Consider the following 23,589-nt stretch of genomic DNA (forward strand, 5'->3'; position numbering starts at 1 on the left):
TCTCACATGGGCATCAAAAAGGTGTCATTTACAACAGGGAAGTGACATTACCATCATCTCTAGAGAGCACTTCCTATGAGCCAGGTGCTAAGTTAACATGCATGCATTGTCTCAATCCATAATAGTTCCAAAGAAGTTACTATCATTATCCCCTCTTTACAAGGGAGGAAACTCAATCTTAGAGAAGTTATGCCCTAACGTAGTAGGTGATAGCTCAGAATTTAAAACACTAAAGTATTCTGCTAATCATTTCTAGATCATCTCATCTAGAAGAGAGTAAAGATTCCAGCAGTGTCATGAAAGACAGATTGAAGAAGGGCAGACAAGGAACCTGCTAGGGCTATTGAAAGGGTTTTCAGGAAAGATGACGAAGGCACATAGTAAAATTGCAAGCCTGGCTTTCCTATGTTCTCTGTGGCTTTGGGTTGGCTACTGAACCTCTTGGAGCATCAGGACCCTCTGTAAAAGGAGGATGGCAATGGTGCTGACCTTACAAAATGGTTGTATTAAATGAGAAACTGTGTTTATCATCTATCACCATGTCTGAAATGTAGTTGTCTCTTAATGTATGGAAACACAGAAGGTATTTAATACATGTAAAGGTAGGTCCACTCCAGGAACTTTTATTAAGTACTTAATAAAGTGGTATTTGAGGTGTATACTGGTACCACAGTGAAGAAGACGAGCGAATAAATAATTGAATAAATAATTTAAAGTGCAATAACTGCCAGTAAGGAGAAGAGGAGGATGCTAATTTTCAGCTCCAGTATGGAAATTTTTAAAGTGTTTTCTATATCTTCAATAATCTTCTGATATTGAGTCTGTTTTATAGTAATTGAGATAAAATTTTTACAGCTAAAACCAAGAGATACACCAAAAAGAAACAATTGATTAGAAACCACAAACCCCGCCCCCTGAAACTAGTCCTACTCCTCCATGCCCCGCCCTCCACTATCGCCACGCCTCCTCGGTTTACACTTTATCTCCACCCGGCTCTCAGTCAAGGGCTCCAGGCTCCTGGATCTCAGCCGAGGCTTATTTGCTCGCGAGAGTTCCTCCTTCCAGCGGAATCACACGCTGCTGCAGCAAACGGAGGCAGAGAAGACTCACGAGATTTCGCTGGATCACACCCCCCCCAGACCCCGCCCCTCCTCGGAGCTCCTGGCCCAGTTTTCTTGGTTGCACGTGTAGTTGTTGTAGTTCGCCCTCACGTGACCACGGAAGTGTAGGCACCTCAGGCCCCGCCTCAAAAATGGCGGCGCCCAGTGCATGGGTCCACGACCCTCCTCGGTTCAGTTTCGAATTGTAACCTTGAAGGTGTCTGCTGGGCCATGGACGGACCTGGGTTTACGGCCTCGCTGGTGGTGAGTGCGGGGCGGTAGAGCGCGGCGCTCGGAGTGCCGGAGTCCGGCACTGGTGCCTGTGGGAACGTCTCTGCACTAGCAGTTTCTTCCGGTTTTGCGCGCTGGACTGTATCAGGTCACCTGGTCACCCGGTCTGGGACTCCAGCGCGGGGCTCCTGGGATGCCTTCGGGTCTCCTCTCAAGGCCGTATGTTGAGACCAGAAAGAGTCGGGGGACTCGGGAGTACTTGACTCATTGTCTTCCGCACGAAGACAGTTTCTCCATAAAGAAAAAAAAAGCTTCAATTAATATAACTACAATCTGGAGAACTTGGGAATTAAGAAAATATATGTAACAAAGCAAGAGATGCTTACTTAAATTACTCAGAGCCCTCCTGTCCCAGACTGTGGTTGTCATTTTGCTGTATCTTTTTTTCAGTTTCGGAAAATGACATCCATTCATTCCTTCAGTATGTAATTAATCTACTTGTTCTGCTGTCAGGCATTCTGCTAGGTTTTGGGTATATTGATGTAGGGACCTGGCCCACAGTCAGATGAGCTAGCAGGCAGTCAAGGTCTCCTCGCTTCTTGGGACGCTGCGTGCGGGCCGGCAGGGCCTGCCAGATCGTTTTTCCTCCCCGAGTGTGCTTTGTTTGCTGTACCTATATGATCCTGCTGCTTCTCTGCCTGAGTGCAAAGGGCTCTGGCCAGCCGCCACCAGAGACTCTCGCCCGTCTGTTAAGTCTTAATAAACCCATGTCCCACATTCAGCCACCTGGTGTGTTCTTTGGGCTTGTGGGCTTTCAGGTACAAATCTTGGAACAACTTGGACTCAGTGGGAACAACTGATGAGCAGAAAAAGCTGTGCTATAGAACCATAAGACAGGAGTGCTTAATTCCTTAGAAAACCACAAAAATCAACACTTTTTAACATAAAAAAGAAAAAAAAATCCTTCAACAAATATTTTGAAACCTCTCTTATGGTAGGCCAGGGAGGGGATACTAGATAGGCACGGGATAAGACAGGGATTGGCTTGCTGTGGGGGAGTGGACAGAAGCAGACTAACTTTTAAAAAGCTTCTTACCAAAAATGGAGGCCCAGAGGAATTTCTTCATTTAATTATCAAATGTTTATTGTTGTAGGCATTGGAGATAGCATGGTGAACAAAATAGACCTGCCCACATGAGTCAGGTGGTGCAGACAGAATAGTAAAATGACTGTTAAAATAAATGGCATGAGTGTTATGGAAAGTGTTAGGGAAGGGGCGCCTTAGCCAGACTTGTGGGATGATGGTTTTCAATCTAGATTTCTTGAGACTTGTGTATGGAAAAGGGGCGCCTTAGCCAGACTTGTGGGATGATGGTTTTCAATCTAGATTTCTTGAGACTTGTGTAACCTAGGTTTTAGAGATGCATGCAAAGAACTAGGGTACCACTTACAAGTTTTCCTGTCTAGCTGGTGAGATAGCAGTAGTAGTTTTGACAATTAACTTTGTTGTGCTGGGAACTGGGATAAGCTTTTTACATACATCATCTCATTTCATTCTGTCAGACAATTGAAGTCGTATTCTGGTTTTCCAGGTGAGATAACTGAGGCACAAAGAGGTTAGATAACCTGTCCAGAATCACACAGGTGAGATCCATTTTATGTGTGTACGTGTCGGAGGTCAGATTCCAACCCAGACATTGTAACATGGGATTCCATGCTCTTAACTGCTCCCGGATACTGTATCTGAAGTCAGTAGCAGTTGCTAAAAACATGTGAGAGCCAAATTAATAAAATAATAATGGTTTTAAAAAATTTTTAAAGTGTGGTTAACATGCAGGAAGGTATACTTGTTTTCAGTGTAGTTACCAAGGGTAAAATTGGGATCAGTGGGTATAAGTTTCAAGGAAGTTAGATTTCATTCCAGCTAAAACCAAATCATTTTATTAATTCAGCACACAGTTTATCTGCCATGAATTCTGCCCACTGGGTACTGTGATTACCCTTGGAGATGCGGTGGCAAACAAGCCGAACCCAAAAGATAAGTACTCTGAAAGAAATGAACTGAGGTGGGATAGAGAGAATAATCTCGGAGGACCTACTTTAGAGGGAGTAACCAAGGAAACTGAGGAGGTAACATGTAAGCTAAGACCTAAAAGACAGGAAGGGGCAAGACATTTTGATGTGAAGAGGGGAAAGTTTAGAGCAAGCAGCACATGAGAAAACCCTTAGATGGAAAAGTGTAGAATGTTTAAGTGGGGGCTGAGGCCTACTGGGTAAGAGTAATATGGCAGGGGATGGTATTGGAGAGGTAGACAAGACCAGCTGACGTGAGTCTTTGGGGGTCATGGGAAGGAATGTGGATTCTTTTTGAAGCATAACGGAAGCCGTTAGAAGGTTTTATTATCAAAGAGTAGAAATGGAGTGGCCACTTTTCAAGGTTGGCAGCATCTTTGAGACAGGCTGAGCACACCTGAGGAAGTACTGTTTTGCTTACTACCGTGTTAGTAGAGCCTGACCCTTGGTAGGCATTCAACACTAATTGTTGAGTGAATGAATGAAAGGTAGGCCTAGATGATTGCTGAAGTCTTGGAAATAGTATTCTAAGGGTTAAAGGAAATAACCTCAAATATGCAGTGCAGAGCCTGGCACGTAGCAGATATTTAAATGTTCCCCTCCTAAATCTTCATGAGGGTCATTGAAGGGCTACAGGTTTGAAGAAGGGGAGAGCCTCTGGGATATTGTTAGTTTTCATTTGGACCTTACGCTTACATGGTGGAAAGTTTGCAAACTTAATTGCCAGACCTTTTCGTAGAGTGGGCTATTTAGGAAACAAAGCAAAACAAAACAAACCTCAAAGAGTACATTGACTGGTGCATGCTTTTAGGAATGTAGTTTGGAATAACTATTAGCAACCTAAAGATGTCCATAACATTTAACGCAGTGAAGATAATCGGAAGCCACTTAAATATAAAATAAGAGGAATGGTGAGATAAGCGATGATAGATGATGCATTTCATGGACTATTCAGCGAACCTTCAAATAGTGCTTGTGAAGAGCATGTGCTTTAACAACATGGAGAATGCTTATGAGAGTATAAAAAAAAAATAGAACACAGGACATGTGTACATCTGTTCATGCCTAATTAAAAGTGTAAAAATACTGTTCCATTCATTTAAAAAAAAGCATTGATATGAAATAATTTTGATAGTAGCGTTGCAGATAGTAGTTCCAACTGCTGCAATATTGCGAGTGCAGGCACACCGTGGAGATAATTGTGGTTTCATTTCCAGACCACTGTAGTCAAGTGGGTATCGCAATAAAACGAGTCTTAATTTTTGCTGGTGGAGGGTCTTGCCGTCCGTTTATAAAAAAATGCAACATCTGTGAAGTGCAATAAAGCAAAGTTCAATAAAATGAGATATGCCTGTACCTTTTTCCTTCTGGTTCTTTTAATACAAAAAAGTACTTTACATTTTAAAAAATAGCACATCTTTTATCACATGCCTGACTCTTCTCTCTCTCACTTTCAGTACTTAACTATTTCACTGACTTCGTAGTTCATGTATTCACCTGGCTTGTTCTGAATGAAACCAAAAACATCCCTGCTGCAGTTACTTGTAACCAGACTTAAATTACAGGTGAAAGAACTTGGGCACGTGGGGGTGCTATGCAGTGTAAAGTACGGGCAATCCTTTGCATGGTAGTGTGGGGCTGTACAAATGAATGTGCAAGTGGAAATCATGCTGTGGGACAGAGTCCCAGAGAGCAGTTTCCAGGCTTGGCCTCACGTGGAAAGGTTCTGGCTCGGTTATTAGATGGCCATCAGCTGTGATCAGATGGCCATCAGCTGTGGCTAGGTGACCATCAGCTGTTACCGGTTAGCCATTAGCCACTAATATAACTGCTGTGGCTTCGCTGGCAAGGGGGTTGGTTGGTTGGCAGAGAAGCGGATGGCGGATTGCAGCTAGCAAGTGGGGTTTGTTGGCAGAGAAGGGGATGGCAGATTGCGGATCGTGTGGCTCCTGCTTCCTATGTCTCCAACCCAGCCTCCAGCGAGACTATAGTGGTATGACTCCCCTATCTATGGCTCTATTGGTGTTCCTTTTTGGCCTCACCATGTCCTACGTTCTTGTGCGGGGAGCAGGAGCTGAGACCCTGCATGACACATGGCACAGCAAGCAGGGTTCTCCTGGTCAGGTAACGGAGTCGTCTGCCCCTGGGCAGGAGGACATGTGGCCCCCACACAGTGTTTGGTGCCTGGTGGCCACTCTTCTCAGGAGTTGGACCCCCGAGGAGGGGTGGGAGGACATGGACAGTTCTCCAACCAGCATAGGCTGGAAAAAGCGAAGGTCGTTGCGGCCCTGTGGGCTGGGAAGTGCTTGATGAAGCAGTCCAGGTGCAGGACTTGTGGTCCCAGGAGGAAGCACTTGCTGAGTCCTCGGTGGAGGATGCTGGTGAGGTCAAGGTCGTCCCTCACTCCCAGTTTGGGGAGAACTTGGATCCCTCGCCCTGCAGAGAGGGCACACATTGTGAGACTAACACACAGTCCTGGCAAATGACTATGGACTGTGGGGAATTGCCTTCCATCTCTGATTTGGTGGACCGCTTGACTGTTTGCTTGGGAACGTACCACCATGTAGTGGAATTGGCAGAAGTTTACTTCCTGTGTCTTGCCCGGCCACCAGCGAGACTGGTTGGTGCAGGAGGACCCCTTGTTGGGGTGCAGGCAGATGTTTGCTTCCTGTGTCTCGACTGGCCATCGAGAATATATAAGAACCTTAGCTGTGAGCCCCTATTGTTCCAGCACAGTACCCTGAGGAACCCAGGCTGTGTCCAGGAAGTCTGGCTGTACCCAGAAAGACTGGAGGTACCCTGAGAACCCTGGCTGTGCCCAGAAAGTAGGTGAACATCGAGGGACACCCCCTGGGACATTACTTGAACTGGACTGAAACTTTTTCTCATGAGCTGGGTTCCTCACACAGACCCTCGCGGATGACACTTGACATGTAGATTGTGAGGCAAGACCCTGGAGGGGTGGAGTGTGGGGACAGTCGCAGAGAGCAGTTTCCAGGCTCTTGGCCTCGTGGAAAGGTGTTGGCTCAGGTAGTAGATGGCCATCAGCTGTAATCAGATGGCCATCCTCTGTGGCTGGATAGCCATAAGCTGTTACTGGTTAGCCATTAGCCGCTAATATAACTGCCGTGGCTTCGCTGGCAAGGGGGTTGGTTGGTTGGTTGGTTGGTTGGCAGAGAAGCGGACAGCAAGATTGCAGATCGTGTGGCTCCTGCTTCCTATGTCTCCAACCCAGCCACCAGCGAGAATATAGTGGTATGACTCCCCTATGTATGGCTCTGTTGTAGTTCCTTTTTGGCCTCACCATATCCTGTGTTCTTGTGAGGGGAGTGGGCGCTGAGACTCTGCATGACACATGCAGTGGTCTTAATGATGAGAAAAATTATGATAATTTAATGAGCTTTAAAAATTCTTGTCGGTGTTAAAAAGTAAAATCATTGTTGATTGTAAAAAGGTATAGGGAAATGAAAAAATAGTAAAACTAATATTTAGTACATTGTAATTTAAAACATTGGAAACATTAAGAATGTATTTCTTTGTAAAAAATGTATCAAAAATAATTTGAACAGTACTTGTTTTCTAGTCCTATAATTTACAGAATAAGTATCTTTTTTAGGCCTTGGCAAATGTCATACGAGGTATAACAATTAAGTTTGTGAACTTGTTGCAACGACGTTGCTAACCTTTTTTGATATCAGGGATTATTCATTATGAAGTTGTACCTACTGGACAGTTTACCAAGTTTACTATTTGGAAGTGCTGAAAAGGCTGCGTGAAAAAGTTAGACGACCTGGACCTTTCGCCAGTAATTCATGGCTCTTGCATCATGAAAATGTACCAGCTCACACGGCACCGTCTGTGAGGGAGTTTTTAGGCAGTAAACAAATATCTGTGTTGAAACACCCTCCCTACTCACCTGATCTGGCCCCCAATGACTTCTTTTTTACCTGAAGATAAAGGAAATATTGAAAGGAAGATATTTTGATGACATTCAGGACATCAAGGTAATACTACGACAGCTCTGATGGCCATTCCAGAAAAAGAGTTCCAAAATTACTTTGAAGGGTGGACTAGGCACTGGCGTCGGTGCATAGCTTCCTAAGGGGAGTACTTTGAAGTTGACCCTAGTGATATTCAGCAGTGAGGTATGTAGTACATTTTCTGGGATGAGTTCGCAAACTTAATTGTCGGAACTTGTATACTGCTTTGTAACTTTGGATCAACTTCCAACATTTTATCCTATGTACTTTCAATGTTGTGAAATAGCTCCAAGAGTCCCTTTAATGTGAAGATTTTTGCTGGCAGAACTTCCTCTGGGACGACTTCATCCTTTTTGTCACAACCACTTTCCTCCTTATGTTGATAAGGTTGCCTTCACTAATTTCCTCTGGCTGCATATCTAGTCTCTCACATGACAGAAGTGTCAATATCCCATAGCCAGCTATTCTATAACGCCATTTATGTTTGACTTGAATTTCACTTTCATTGTTATCACTTTTCATTTATTTGCTGCACTTTTATCTTTGTTGGCCAATTCCCTCTCTTGATTGCCGTTTTGTAAAATGTCCTTATGATAACTGTAATTTGAACCGTGGTGTTGGAGGGCTTATGTTACTTGTGGTAGGTAACTGAAATTCCTGTGTGAGTACTGTGCAAGGTTCAAGGACTGTTTGTCTTGTGGTTTCTTTTTTCTCTTTTGAGGTGGTTCTGAAAAAGCTTTTTCATAATACTCATGCCGTGCCTTGCCACTGGATCTCCCCTTATGCTGAAGAAGGGGACTTGAAGGGAAGGGCATGGGTAGTTGCTAGGGCTTCTTAGATGGGTTGAGAAAATAGAAGAAAAGATAAGAACGAAGTGTTGGACCTCCTTTAAGGGAAATTTTCGGCGTTCTTTGCCCCAAATCTTTCTTTCTGGAAGGTAGCCTCCTAGTCTTCAATCTGGAGTAAAGAGAAGTTAGTGTCTGATAATGAAGCGTTATCTCCAAATCTGTAAGGAGTTGGGAATGATACTTCATGTTCTCAAGGTTGCTTTGTGTAATTTGTTTCCTTTTGGCATTAAAGTCAAAATGAGCAGGACTTTTTTTTGGCTTGCTTTCGTGTTGAGCTGGCAGTCAGCTAGACACACGTATACGAATTCTGAATTTTGATCACTCAGTGGAGCATGTGGTGCACCCTTGGAGACCACCAGTCATCTAGGACCACAGTTGAGAGCCGCTGCTGTGATGAAGTCATCTCTTTTGCATCTCAAGTACCAGAAGATGGGACTACCTTTCCTTTCTTATTTTTCTTTCAGTATAAGAGGGGGGTATTGGGAAAGTTTTAGTATGTGATAATTTAGAAGGAGATCACTTGTGAATATGCTTTTGTTTCCACTTCCAAAACAAATGCTATATGTGCAAATATAAATTTTAAATACTAATTTTTTTATGATACAGACATAATTTCAGTAATGTTAATGGAATGCCAAGTAGAAGAAAGGCAAAAGTGTACCCACAGTTTTTCCACCTCCACAAATCTGGTATCTTTTAACCTGTTTAAACCAGACTTTTGTTAGCTTTGGCTTTTGTACCTGGGAAGAGTGCCTCAAAGCTATGGTCGCTGTCCTCATGGGTTTACAGTCATGTAGGAGCAGATGCTAAACAGAAATAAAAATTAACTATGTGATTGCAAATGGTGATAAAAACTAACCATTTACTGACCATTTTAACATGTACTTATGCAAATTTTTCTTATCCGGTCATATGGTTACAATTTTGTAGTCAGTGTTTTTTGGTATTGTTTTTAAAAATTAACCCATAAATTCAAATCCAAGGGTCATAAATAAATTTGAGCACTAGTATTTCTCGAGTTTTTGAAGTCAACGCTGACTTGTTCCTGCTATGTATTTGGCTTCTGTTATGTCTGTGGGTGATTCTTATTCAGGGAGCAGAATCTGAGGAGAGCTTTTAATTCATTATTGCTAATGAAAGACTGGAACTTACAGATTTTATATGTGACTTGATTAAGTTTAATATATGAATGTAATCTTTAGTATTTGGTGAACTACATGTCAGTTTTGCATGGTTTTTAATATTGACATGTCAGAAATATGGCAGGCTTTGAAGGATATTTCTAGTTACATAATACTAAAAATAACTCATATTTGTTGATAATTGATTAAGGATGGACATTTTGCTAAGCGTATAGCAGGCTCATGTAATTGTATTTCTCATTTGATGTCACTGAATTCTCAAACATGCTGTGAAGTATAGGTACCATTTTTCCCATTTCATACATGAAGAAATATAGGCTGAGGGAGGTTAAATAGCTTTCCTAAGGAGACCTAGTTGAGACCGAAGCCAGGTGTGTCTGTCTGATGCCAAAGCTGTGGTCTTAGGCAATATTTAATCGGAAAGAGTTTCTGGAGAAATGGAAGAATACTCAAGTTAGATTCTAGAACCATTGGATTCTTGAGAACAGCCTCACTGAACAAAACTGAACCTACAGTCTTTTCCATTGGGAGGTGATGATAAGCAGAGGATTTCTGGAGAAATTACTGTGAATATACCACAAAGCTGTGGGTATAGTTGTGGAATGTTACTAAGTACAGCAGCAGACAGATAACACTAGCTTTCACTGTCACAGTGCAGTGGCAAACCACAACACAGACAACTAAACAGTGACTTAATGCAGTTTTTCTTCTGAACACTTAATTTTTTTTTATAAAGTGTTTGCTCATCACTCAGTTCCATTTGATTCAAACCAATAAACAAGGCAGAAGCCCTGCTGTACACGAGGTGCTGGATTAGATATTTAGGACGGCAAACGTCCTGGCTTCCACTCTGAAGGATCTTGATGTTGATATCATCGTTAGTACCCAAAGGGAAATACAAACAAAGTTAAATGGGGGAGTCAAGGAAGTAGCATTGAACTCGGGGAGATTGAGAAGGGCATTAGGAAGGACGTGGCATTTGGTCACAGCCTTAACAATGAGGAGGATTTTGGCGTGCGTGCGTGCATGGCGGCGTGGGTGGCAGGGGAGCAAGTGGTCTGCTGGCTGTGTAGACAGGAGACAAGGGTATAGGAACGGCATTCTGTTGAGAGAAAGCCTAAGCAGGAGCACGGAAATGAGAAGTTTCCGACATGTTGGGAAATCAGAATAGTCAGATTGGGTGATGCTCAAGGTTCGTTAGATTGTGAAATGAAGCTGGACAGGTAGTTCAGAATCGTCGGGTCCAGGTTCTCCGTAGTTACCCCTTACTGAGTGCGTCCTACATTCCAGTTGCAACCAGTGAATTTGGAGCTTTTTTTGATGGGAGATATTTTGAATAGCTTTTGTTTTTTTATGTTTGTAATACTCATTACAAATCTTGAACAATACAAAAATTAACAAGATAGTAAAAATACTCATCTTGAATCTTCCCACAAAGGTAATCACTTTTAGCAATTTAGTGTGTATGCTTCCAGAATTCTAAGTATGCGTATATAAATAGATACATATTTCTTTGAAAGGTGGGATTACAAAGCCTGCAGTGCTCTATAGCTTATTTGGTTAATTTACTACTGTAACACGTTTCTGTACCAGTGAGTTCAGATGCCTTCTTTCTTTTAAAGACTGTATACCAATTCATCACTTGGATATAAGAATTTTTCCAGCAAGACCCTTAGGATAGACTTTTAGGTTATTTCCAGTTTTTTACTGTTACAAACAATGAGGTAGTAAACATTCTTATATATTTATGCATTTATTTCTGTGGGAGAAATGTTTAGAAATAGCTGGATCAGGGTTTTTTAATTTAACATTTTCATTTTGCCACATTGCCCTTCAATAAATTATAATAATTTGTTTTCCTTCATAGTGCCCATTACTAGTCTTCATATTTTTAACCTTTTAAAATTTTATTGGGAAAATGTTTTAATTTGTTTTTATTTGACCATTAATGATGGGGAAGCATATTTTCATAATTTTGTTGGCCATTTACATTTTCCTTTTGGGAATTGCTTCGTCCCGTGTTTTGCAATTTTCAAAAAATTGGATGTACTTTTTTTAGGTTGACCCTCTAAATATGGGTAGCAGCCCCTTTTTTTAGGTTGACTTGTAGTGCCCTCTACAATATGGGTAGCAGCCCTTCGTTACAGTTATTCATTCATTCTTCAGATAGTTGGGTATCTGCACTGTACTGGAGCTGAGAACATACTGGTGATCAAAGCAGGTATGGATCTTACAGTCTAGTGGGACATACAGGCAATGGTTAGATGCTCAGTTGTAGAATTAAAATTGTGATCAGCGTGTGGAAACGAGAGAGTCTACTCCTAGACTGGGGGATTAGAGAAGAGCTGTACAAGGTCCTAGAAATGAGGAAGCTCAGATGAGGAAAAGAGAGCTCAAAGTGGCAAGGGGTACTCAGCAAAGGGCAAATGGGGGAGCTGAGGGTGGACAGGCAGATGGGGTCCCAAACTTCATCCCAAGGGTTGTTGGAAAGTTTGGAGGAAATATAAACTGGAGAGGGGCAAAATGAAATTGAAATTTGCATTTTACAAACTGTCTCTGCCATTAGTATAAAAGTGGCAAAGAGCATTGCAGGGAGGACGAGTGGTGAATGGGAAAGATGACCAGAGTAACAGGAAGTAGAGGCAGCAGGTCTGTAAGGAGGAGGTGCTTAAAGTCTGGTGGCCACTTCCTGGTGGAGAAAACTGGGAGTGTCAGGAGGCATGTCCCCCCCCTTCCCCCCCCCCCCCCGCCCCCCGAACCCATGTTAATGTTTCCTCTGGTTCTTCTTAGCTGCCGTTTAGGCCAGTGGCCTGAAATGGCTCTGCTTAGTTAGACAGGTGGTTTGAGTTTTTCCTGTGGTTGAGCAGCAATGATTTTTTTCTATGGTGCCAGCCTCCTTTTGCAGAATAAAGGTTTTATAGCATGTAATCTTGACTTTTTTTCAACTCCCAGAGTAATGTGAAAGCACTAATTAGACACTTCCTCTCTACAAACTGCCAGTACTTTTTATATTTATTAACTTCAGGTAGAGATGTGTATTTTATCTATACTATATCAAGGTTGCAATAAATTGTTACACTGTAGTTAGGCTTGCTGGTTGTCTGGGTTATGTTCTATATCTTTGGATGTTGTCTAGTTCATAACCATTTTCAGTGTCAGCTACCATAAATCTTGAAACTAATCGTTTGTCTGATAACCCTTTTGATAAATGATCGTAAATAAAACAAATTTCTCAGGCTAAAAAAATAAAAGAATTTGGTAAAGTTCCTTGTAATTCAGCTGATGTTGGCTTGTCTATTTTGTACATAATTATGTACAAAACAACATTGATTCAAAATGATAGGCAATCCTTAAAGATTTTGTTTAAATCTTAAATATGTTGCTGTGTGAATAAAAATATAGGTATTTCTTATTCTTCTTCCTGCTCTCTATTAGCTGTTTTTTTTTTCAGTCTCATGAATTTAAATGACATTTGAATTACAGAAGTTTAAAATCTGCAGAAGCAATTAGTAACTTTTGATTTATGTTTACTAGATAAGTAGATTCAATCTGGTCATTTTATTCTCAGAAGATAAGAATTCTGAAGAAAGAAGCGTGAGAGAATCAATGCATGCAAAGTAGCCAAATAGATTGAAAGAGTAATTACCTTATTGATTAAAATTTAGGAGTAGATAGTAAGCATCTCTCTGAACCCTCTCCTAAGATTAAAGAGAAAATTAGAATGAAGTGCAGCCTGTTTTTAATGAATCCAATCATTATTAGACATTCTCAGCAGGATTTTAGTTTTCGTGTTTTGAGAAAATGAAGAGGCAGGCAAAATATTTTCTTTACATACTGAATTTTAGAAAATCCTTAAAAATAAGTGAGAAAAACGTTGGAAAAGGTTGGCTTCCCCCCCCCCCCCTTTCCCCATGACTAGGAAAAGGCCTCCTTTATATCCACAGAGAAATCCCACACTGTCATTCTTTTACTCCCAGTTGCGGTGCGTTCCTGGCACATCTGTGTTATTTGGTGATATCTTTGTAGGTCCTTCGCAGAGTAGACCTCCATGGTCTTTGAGGTCCTGTCGTGTCTTTCAGGCTGATCATATCGTATAGTATTAATGCTTATGGTAATGTACTTTTCTCGTATAAACTAATTTTTAATAACTTACCTCTGCTAGTTAATTATTGGATTTCTCATCGGAGTAATTTCATTTTTCCAGTGATTTTATGGTGAGTGGTAAGTCCTTAGTACCTAGGGAGTGTTTGCTAGGTACTAAGCTTTGTGCCCCCTGAGCATGTTGTAAACCCAGAGGGTGGAAACAGCTGATCATTTAGAATTTAGCCTATGTTTGAATAATATGAATTTTTCTATGTTTTGGAATATACATGTATATTTATAATGTATATTTTAACTTTTTGAATAAGTAATATATTCACATGGTTCAAAATTCAGAAGACAAGAAAAGTTAACAATTCAGTTTAAAAATTACTGTATAAGAACCATACTGAGAGTTATTTCTTTGAAATTCTTCCGTCAGCTTGCAGTAAACTGGTTTTGATTCACATCTTTAAATGACACTTGTAGACCTGGGTATTGACCTTTCTTTGACACTTTCTTTTTGTTCATATTTTTCTGAATATTTTTTTTGCTTCGACTTAGGTGTAATCAGTTTTGAAATAGTCTACATATGCTCCACGTAATTATGAGGTTCAAACTTAGTTTTTAAAGTGCAGCTTTCCAAAGCAACATGGTGTCTCTTGGGAGATGACTGGTTTGGGCCAGGTTTTAACGTCCTCTAGGAATTTGGCTCTTATTTTTTCTCCATTTATTCACGTAATTAAAAAAAAATTATCAAGGAATTTTCAAATATACACAAAATAGAATACAATACTAATAATTAGATACGTGAATCTTAAAATACAGATCTAGATTCAGAAGGATCATTACCTGTTTCAAAATAGAAATATCCCTCTCTCCCCATCTGTCCCTGCCCCCAAAAGTCTTACTACAGATTCACTACTCATTAGTTAAAAAGGCAAAAATATAACATTTGGTCTGATATAGAAAGGTCACCAAGATAAATTAAGTGAAAAAAATAAAGTTCAGCACTATGTATATTGTATACACCTTTTATTTTTTTGAAAAGGAAAATAAAATACATATTCATATTTACTTGTGTATGCCTAAAGTAACTTTGGAAGGATACAATAAGAAACCAATAAAAGTGGTTACCTGAGTTACTACCGTGTTTCCCCGAAAATAAGACCTAGCCGGACAATCAGCTCTAATGCGTCCCTTGGAGCAAAAATTAATATAAGACCCGGTCTTATTTTACTATAATATGAGACAGGGTCTTATATAATATGATATAATATAATATAATATAATATAATATAATATAATATAATACCTGATCTTATATAATATAAGACCGGGTCTTATATTTTTGCTCCAAAAGACGCATTAGAGCTGATTGTCTGGCTAGGTCTTATTTTCGAGGAAACAGTAGGAACATGGAAGGAGATTGAACTCTTTACCTTTCTGAATTTGTTTGCTTCTTTACTTCTTTGAACCATGTGAGAGTATTAAAAATGAATTTAAAATGTATTTTAAAGTAAATTTATTAAAACATTCGTTTAAAAATGTATTTAAAAATTTACAATTTGGAAATATAGCACTATAATGGTTATTTTCCCAGGAAAATCTTTAGATTTAGGTAGAAGGTCCTTTGACTATGCCAAATAGCCTGGAGACTGATAGGTATGAGAAATATGCTTTAAAGACTCCCTTCTTATCCCTACCCCCAAATGGCAGAGAGTTTATTTTATTGTAACCTTATTTTTCCTTTCTTACCTCTCCCCTTCTTTTTTTAAAGGCTGGTGGGGTAGCAGGTGTCTCTGTTGACTTGATATTATTTCCTCTGGATACCATTAAAACGAGGCTGCAGAGTCCCCAAGGATTTAATAAGGCTGGTGGTTTTCGTGGAATATATGCTGGCGTTCCTTCTGCTGCTATTGGATCCTTTCCTAATGGTAAAAATTATATTGATATTTTCTCTGCTATAAAGCTAAGACAATAGAATTTATTTTCAGAATGGTATGTGGTGTTACCCCAGATAGAATTTCATGTGTTGTGGCTTATCTTACGAATTTGTTTTTTATTCATTAACCCCATTACTTTTGAATCAGATGTAGAACCCATTCCATTGTATTTGTAATAGAAAAAAATAAGAGCAATCTTTTAAAAATGGTTTTTGTTAAAATCCCCAGTTAGAATCCTTAAAGTATTCTTCTAACATTGATTGTAATGCCTAGAGCTGAGTTTCTCAACCTCGCCTGCACATTAGAATCTCTTGGGAAGCTTTAAAAATTACTGGTGCCCGTGTTACTCCCAGAAGTTTAATTGGCCTGGGCTTTGCCTGAGTATCAGGGGTTTTAGTAGCTTCCCAGGTGATTTCAGTGTAAAGCTGAGTTTAATAACTACTGCCTCAGAGTCTTCTGGAGCAGAGGAATCTAAGAGGCATTAAACCTTCCTTTCGTAACTGAATTGCTCTTTGATGATGCAGCTGATTCCTGCTAACCTCCTGGATACCCTCCTTTCTTGCTTTTGTTTGGGATTTGAAGTCACGTTATATGATGTATGGCCTTATTCTAGAATCAGTATCATCTGTTTTACTTAATCCACTTGTTAGTATACTTTTTTCATTTTAATTGTTTACTGATGCTTTGAGTGGCATTTGAAAGCAAACCAAGCAAACAAAACACACACACACACACACACACACACACACTCACTCACTGATAGAACCTCTGCTCTAGGATGATTCATGAGAAATTCTTTCATGTTACTTTGACATTTAAGTGTCCATCTATGTCCATCTGTGAGCACAGCTGTCAGGCGGGAGACCCTGCTCGCTGCGCCATTTGTCAGGCGGGAGACCCTGCTGGGTCTCTGCTCCCGCTCCCCATACAAGAACGCAGGATATGGTGAGGCCAAAAAGGAACACCCACGGAGCCATAGGTAGGGGAGTCATACCACTATATTCTCTCTGGTGGCACTATACTCTCGCTGGAGGCTGGATCCACACTGTCCGCAAACCGCCATCCACACTTGCCAGCCCAGCCACCATCTTCTTACTAGCCCCCATTCTTTCTCTCTCTCTTTTCTAGCACAGCCACAGCAGTTATATTAGTGGCCAATGGCTCACTGGTTACAGCTGACGGCCAACTAGCCACAGCTGATGGCCATGCAATCACAGTTGATGGCCATTTACTACCTGAGCCAGCACCTTTCTATGTGAGGCCGAGAGCCTGGAAACTACTTTCTGGGGCTCTGCCCCCACACTCCACCCCTACAGGCTCTCGCCTCACAATCTACGCGACAAGCGTCTTCCGCAAGGGGCCCTGTGCGAGGAGCCTGAAGGTGAATGCAATATCCTGGACACAGCCAGGCTCTCTGGGCACAGCCAGGGTTTCTCAGGGCACCACCAGTGCTTCTGGGCACGGCCAGACTTCCTGGACTTCTTAGGGTACCACCTGTCTTCCCGGACACAGCCAGGGTTTCTCAGGGCACCACCAGTACTTCTGGGCACGGCCAGACTTCCTGGACTTCTTAGGGTACCACTAGTTTCCCCGGGCACAGCTAGGATTTCTCAGGGCACTGCCACTCTCTGTGGGCACAGCCACACTTCCTGGACACAGCCAGGGCTCTCAGGGCACTGCCACTCTCTGTGGGCACAGCCACACTTCCTGGACTCAGCCAGGGCTTTCAGGGCACTGCCACTCTCTCTGTGCCTCTCAGGGTACCCTGCTGGAACAACAGCGACTCACAATCAAGGTGCTTACATATTCTCAATGGCGGCCAGTCAAGACACAAAAGCAAATATCCCCCAGTTCCACTAACAACAGTTCCCAAACAAACAGTCAAGCGGTCCATTAAATTAGGGATGGAAGGCAATTCCCCATAGTCCATAGTCATTCACCAGGGCTGTCCTGGGGTGAGGGACGACCGTGACCTCACCCTCATCTCCCATGGAGGACTCAGCAAGCGTTACCTCCTGGGACTATAAGTCCTGCATCCGGGCTGCCTGAGCAGGAACTTCCCCGGCCCACAGGGCTGCAACGACCTTCGCTTTCTCCGGCCTGTGCTGGTTGGGGAACCGTCCACATCTTTCCACCTCTCCACGGGGCTCCATCTCTCCAGCAGCTGCATGGCTTTTCCTGTGCTGGTGGGAGAACTGTCCATGTCGTCCCACCCCTCCACGGGGGTCCAGCTCTCCGGCAGCTGCTCCTCCTGGTCTTCCTGAGACTGAGTGTTCATATACACAGACTGCTCCACCGTCCTTTGGAGAGCTTTGGCCGGCACCATACCCTGCTCGCTGCGCCATTTGTCAGGCGGGAGACCCTGCTGGGTCTCTGCTCCCGCTCCCCATACAAGAATGCAGGATATGGTGAGGCCAAAAAGGAACACCCACGGAGCCATAGGTAGGGGAGTCATACCACTATATTCTCTCTGGCGGCACTATACTCTCACTGGAGGCTGGATCCACACTGTCCGCAAACCGCCATCCACACTTGCCAGCCCAGCCGCCATCCTCTTGCTAGTCCCCATTCTTTCTCTCTCTCTTTTCTAGCACAGCCACAGCAGTTATATTAGTGGCCAATGGCTCACTGGTTACAGCTGACGGCCAATAGCCACAGCTGATGGCCATGCAATCACAGTTGATGGCCATTTACTACCTGAGCCAGCACCCGTCTATGTGAGGCCGAGAGCCTGGAAACTGCTTTCTGGGGCTCTGCCCCCACAACAGCATTCACATAAAGCTTTGTAGTGCAAAGGGAAAAATCATGTTTTGGTTCCGTTGTTTCTTTCTCCTCTTCCTCCTTCTCTAGTAGTCCTTAGAGCAGCAAACTGTTTTGAGGTTCTTCTTGGATTTTCATTTGTGTTAATAGTTTCAATAATTGATTACAGCATGTCGAGCACCCACTCAATGCCAAGTATAGTTCTCTATGTGGGAGAGGGACCGTGGATCCTAAATTTGACCACATTGCAGTTACCTGGTCTCCTGAAGAGATTTTTTTGGTCTGTGGTATGGCTTTGTGGTTGGAAGTTTAAAAAATAATTCCCAGGTGGTTTTAATATGCAGACAAATTTGGGAATTGCAACGGAATATGTTACTAGGTCCCTCTCTTTTGGTCATCAGTTTTTATGGTGTCTCCCTCACTGCTCTAAAGATCTTTTATTCTTGCGTGTTGCACCTAGGAAGTGCTGTTGGTAGATGTAGTATTAGCAATGGTCTGTAGGGTACGTGCTGCTACCTTAAGCTCGCAGGACTAGTTTAGATTCTTGCCAGCAGGGATTACATACAGAATGTGATTTTGAACTTTATTGTGTGTAAGTAGTGTTCTTGCCAGGCTTTTCGTTTTTGCCATCCATGGACCATCAGTGAATGTGAAATGCTGGATACATAGTCAGAGTGCCAGGATTTCAGAAATGATTTTTTTGTTTTTCTGTAAATTTTCGGTGAATTGAAACTTTCCATGGAACTTTTTTTCTTTTCTTATTGGTTAAGGTTCTAGTCTGAGTACAGTATACCAGTGTAACATTCAGTGGCTGTAGACTTTTTTGAGAAAGTATTCTGCAGGGGTGAGGAGTTGGGGATGGAAGGGAACCAAGGTCGAAAGAGGAGACAGAAAGACCTATATTCAGAAACCTTACTCCCTATTTAGAAAGGTATATGAAAAACCATAGTAGTTGGTTTTTGTTTTTGTTTTTTAGAGGAGCTGGAAGAGACTGTAGGTATCAGATAGCCCAACCCCCTTCTTTGTTATATAATAACTTGCCTAGAGCCTCCTTTGGAATCTGATTGTGCCATCATTTCCAATTAGCAAGGGTTTTCTTGGGTGGCACCTAGGAGCGTTTGGGACTCACATTTCCAAAGGACTTTGTATATCATAGTCCTTTGAACACTGTCTTTCTCCCTTCTCCTTGTGGGTGGTGGTGGGAGGGTGGATTTTGTAGCAGGTGGAACGTAATGCAATTGGAGATATTCTAGCTGTACATTTTAGTGAGTGGGGCAAAGTCAGAAAAGAACCACAAATGGGAATAAGGCCCTATATTAACCACACAGAACTACCTGCATTGGTTATTACTCCTGGGTGACAATGTGCTTCTTCACTTGTCCCGATGTTTGTTTGTTAGCAGCCCGAGGAGTGTTTACAAGCTTGTTGACTTCCTTTAACTGTGGAGAACTGATTTGTACTATTGAACTCTTTTCCTAAGTGTTTCAGACTTCAATGTGACATGTTCAAGTGTCCTTCAAAAGATGAATTGGTCATTCATTTATCTTTCATGCCTTATCCTTTATGGAAGTGATAAACATCTTTTGATTAACAGTTAAGTCTTCAAGACCTCTTGTGTAGCTAAGATTAATTCATGGTAATAGAGGTAGCCTTTTTGAGTTCCAGTTTTAATTAAATAGTTGATTGTTTCCTTGATGTAAAAGTAAGTTGATGTAGTAAAAGTATCCATGGTTATTCTGAGTAAGCAGCAATAAAATATTATCATTCGATGTTTTACTTAGTTAATGTATATGTTTGCATAAATCAATGAAATTGATTATTTTATGACTGTATACGAAGTGTGGGGACAGAGTCCCAGAGAGCAGTTTCCAGTCTCTCGGCCTCACGTGGAAAGGTGCTGGCTCGGGTAGTAGATGGCCGTCAGCTGTGACTAATTGACCATCAGCTGTAACCAGTTAGCCATCGGCCACTGATATAACTGCTGTGGCTGCGCTGGTTGGGGAGTCAGTTGGGTGGCAGGCAGAGAAGCGGATAGCAGGTTGCAGGTCGTGTGAATCCAGCCTCCAGTGAGACTATAGTGGTATGACTCCCCTACCTATGGCTCTGTGGGTGTTCCTTTTTGGCCTAGCCATATCCTGTGTTCTTATGTGGGGAGCAGGACCAGAGACTCCGCAGGCCGCCTCACACAACAAATGGCGCAGTGAGCAGGGTCTCCTGCACGACACAAAGATATTTTGGATCACAGAAATTTATATCCCTTTCTAGAAAGCTTACTAAAAAATGTTAAATGACTTGTTAATACAAAATGGTAAATGCTAGGTTAGCTGTTAGTTTGCCTTGGGGCAGATATCATGTCTTCAGCATTTTCGTAAGTCCAGGGTTAGGCATATAACATGGGCTCAATAAATTCTGCAAGAGTGAGGGGTGTGGGGGAAGAGTATGTCTTTATTATCTTTATTCGTTATCTCATAATTTATTAGAATTGTAACTTTTTTGAGAAACGTCTTTCTTAACAGCTTGAATATATATTTAAACTTTGTGAAAGACTGGTTTGTTTCAAATTTCAGCTGCTGCTTTTTTTATCACTTACGAATACGTGAAATGGTTTTTGCACACTGATCCATCTTCGTATTTGATGCCTGTGAAGCATATGTTGGCTGCCTCTGCTGGAGAAGTGGTAAGTAACAAGTTATGTGTATAAAATAATTCACAAATGCAAATCATGCGCATATATTCAGTACAGAGATTACTTTATTTCATTCTTTTAAATAAATAAAAGTTTTTTTTAAGTTATGAGAATCACAAATTCCAATAAATGCAAATGGATTTAACATGATAATTAAAAGACAGAGTCTAGATAGGATGAAAGAAAAATCCAGCTATGTGCTATTTATAAGAGACAGACCTAAAAAATAATTATACAGAAAGAATAAAATTAAAGAGGTGGAAGAAAATATCCATGCCAATTGTGGTGGTTTTGTATTATGTCAGCATACCCGAGTGGAACTCCCTTTCCTAGAATTCCCTTTCCAGGTTGGGCTGGCCACAAGGGACATCTGCACAAGATTTGTAAGGTGGAAGTGAAGCACATGCGTTTATGCTCAGAAGGCTGGTGTAGAATCAGGCACTGTTGCAGTTTACACACCTCATGGCTGATCTGTTGGCCTCAGGCAACCGCCGGGCTTCCAGCTCCTCTGAGTCCTCACAGGGTCTTCTCCTGTAGCTTCTCTGAATTCTGAGTCCAGATGTGTGGGTGCTGTGGTGAAGGGTATCCTCTTACCTTGCAGGTCACCCGTATCGTTGAGATTGGTGAGAGAGAATGGGAGTTCCAGTCAGTCCTTGCTTTCCTTGTATCACATCGGTATTTCCTTCCCGATTGCCTGCCCTTCGATTTCTGTCCCAGCACTAGATTCGGAGGCAACAGATCTACATATACTGCTCAACCAGCTCCCACAGTTACTGCTCACATCCCTATGATAACCTCTTATTCTTATCATTCACGGTGGTTTTACTTCTCTGATCAACTCTGATACAGAAATACTAACTGGAAGACCTGATAGAATAATGTTAATATCAGACAAAAAAAGACTTAAAGCAAATAACAAGGAGACCATTGTATAATGCTACAAGGAATGATTCTCCTGAGAGATGTAATAAACCTGAATCTGGACTAAATAATATAGTCTCAAAATACAAAACAAAAATTCCCAGAATTATAAGGAAAAATGAATAAAAATATAATCTTCATTGAAGATACTTGCATCTATCTGTGAAAGTCTTTAAAACCAGACAGGCATAAACTTAAGACCATAGAAGATTTGAACAACACAATAGCAAGATTGATCTAATGAATATGTATAGATCTCTGCAACTAACAGTTACAGATTATTCATTTTATGAAGTTTACTTGGAATATTAATAAAAATGTATGATCCAGTAGTCCACAAAGCAACTTAAATAGTGTGGAGACAATGGCACATAGATAATTTTGTTTCTGATTATAACGAAGCAAAATTGGAAAGTAATGACAAAAACATAACCAGTTCATCCCTACTGTGTGTTTAAAAAACTGTCTAACCCTCTCTTGTAAATCATGAGCCAAAAAAGAAATCATAATATAAGCGATAAATTATTTGTAATTAAAAAATAATACAGGGTTATTCTTTATTCCCTAAACTAACAGAGGAGAAGGGTACCAGTAAAAGTTTCCCCACTCGCCTCACCTAATACTACCTAAGTGATTGTGAGCCTCTTTTCATGTGCTTATTGATATTTACATATCTTCTTTGCAAAATGGGTAATCAGATTTCTTTGCTTATTCTTTAACTGGGTTGTCTTTTTGTTATTGAGTTGTAGGAGTTCTTTAAATATTCCAGATATAAGCCTCTTATCAGACATGGGATTTCCAAAAATTTTCTCCCATTCTTTTTCACTTTTTTTTTTCTTTTTTTTAAGGAGGGTGCAGCTCATGTGGCCCAAGCAGGGATCGAACCAGCAACCTTGGTGCCATCAGCTAAGCTAACCGGCCACCCGCCTTCTTTTTCACTTTCTTAATTGTGTCCTTTGAAGCACAAGTTTTTAATTTTGATGATGTCTAATTTATCCATTTTATCTCACATTGCTTGTGCATTGGTGTCATACCTAAGAAACCATTGCCAAATCTGAGATCATGAAGATTTATACCTATGGTTTCTTCCAAGAGTTTCATAGTTTTAACTCTTGCATTTAGGGCTTTGATCCATTTTGAGTTAACTTTTGTATCTGGTGTGAGGTAGTGGTCTAATTTCATTCTTTTGCATGTGGATATCCAGTTGACCCTGTAACATTTGTTGAAAAGACTGTTTTTCCTCCACTAAACGGCCTTGCACCTTTGTCAAAAACTAATTGACTATAAATGTGAGGGTTTATTTGTGGACTGTTGAGTCTGTTCAGTGGATCTGTATGTCTGTCCCTATGTCAGTGTGACACTGCCTTGATTAAAGCAGTTTAGTAGTAAGTTTTGAAATCAGAAGTGTGAGTCCTCCAGCTTATTCTCTATCAATACTGTTTTGCCTATTCTGGGTCCCTTGCATTTCCATGTGAATTTTAGAATTAGCTTGTCAATTTCTGCAAAAAAGGCAACTGAGATTTTGATAGGGATTGCAATGAATCTGCAAGTTAATCTGGAGAGTATTGCCATTTTAACAACATTAGATTTTCTAATCCATATTTGAGATGTATTTCCATTTATTTAGATCTTAATTTCTTTCAACAATGTTTTGTAGTTTCAAAGTATAAGTTTTATACTTCTTTTTAAAATTTTATCCCTAATTTATTCTTTTGGATGCTATTGTAAATGGGATTTTTCTTTCTTTTTTTTTTTACATAGCAACATCTTTTTTCCATGGACATAGCTACAAAAATCATTAAGAAGACATTAACTAACCAAA

At 41.1% G+C, this 23,589-nt stretch overlaps 1 protein-coding gene across 3 annotated transcripts in view; it reads left to right on the plus strand.

Annotated features, from left to right (window-relative positions):
- Positions 1–1,102: 1,102 nt before the first annotated feature.
- Positions 1,103–23,589, plus strand: part of SLC25A26 (solute carrier family 25 member 26) — a 153,188-nt gene continuing 130,701 nt past the window's right edge. The window contains exons 1-3 of one of the 3 annotated variants that reach the window (XM_019757175.2): positions 1,103–1,364; positions 15,235–15,391; positions 20,728–20,837. In XM_019757175.2, coding sequence (XP_019612734.1) covers positions 1,332–1,364; positions 15,235–15,391; positions 20,728–20,837 — 300 coding nt within the window. In that variant the 5' untranslated portion in view covers positions 1,103–1,331. The remainder of the gene's footprint in view (positions 1,365–15,234; positions 15,392–20,727; positions 20,838–23,589) is intronic. The other 2 variants (XM_019757178.2, XM_019757179.2) reach the window with 2 other exon arrangements.

The sequence above is a fragment of the Rhinolophus sinicus genome, linkage group LG10 (genome assembly GCF_036562045.2).
Source record: "Rhinolophus sinicus isolate RSC01 linkage group LG10, ASM3656204v1, whole genome shotgun sequence".
NCBI lineage: Eukaryota > Metazoa > Chordata > Mammalia > Chiroptera > Rhinolophidae > Rhinolophus > Rhinolophus sinicus.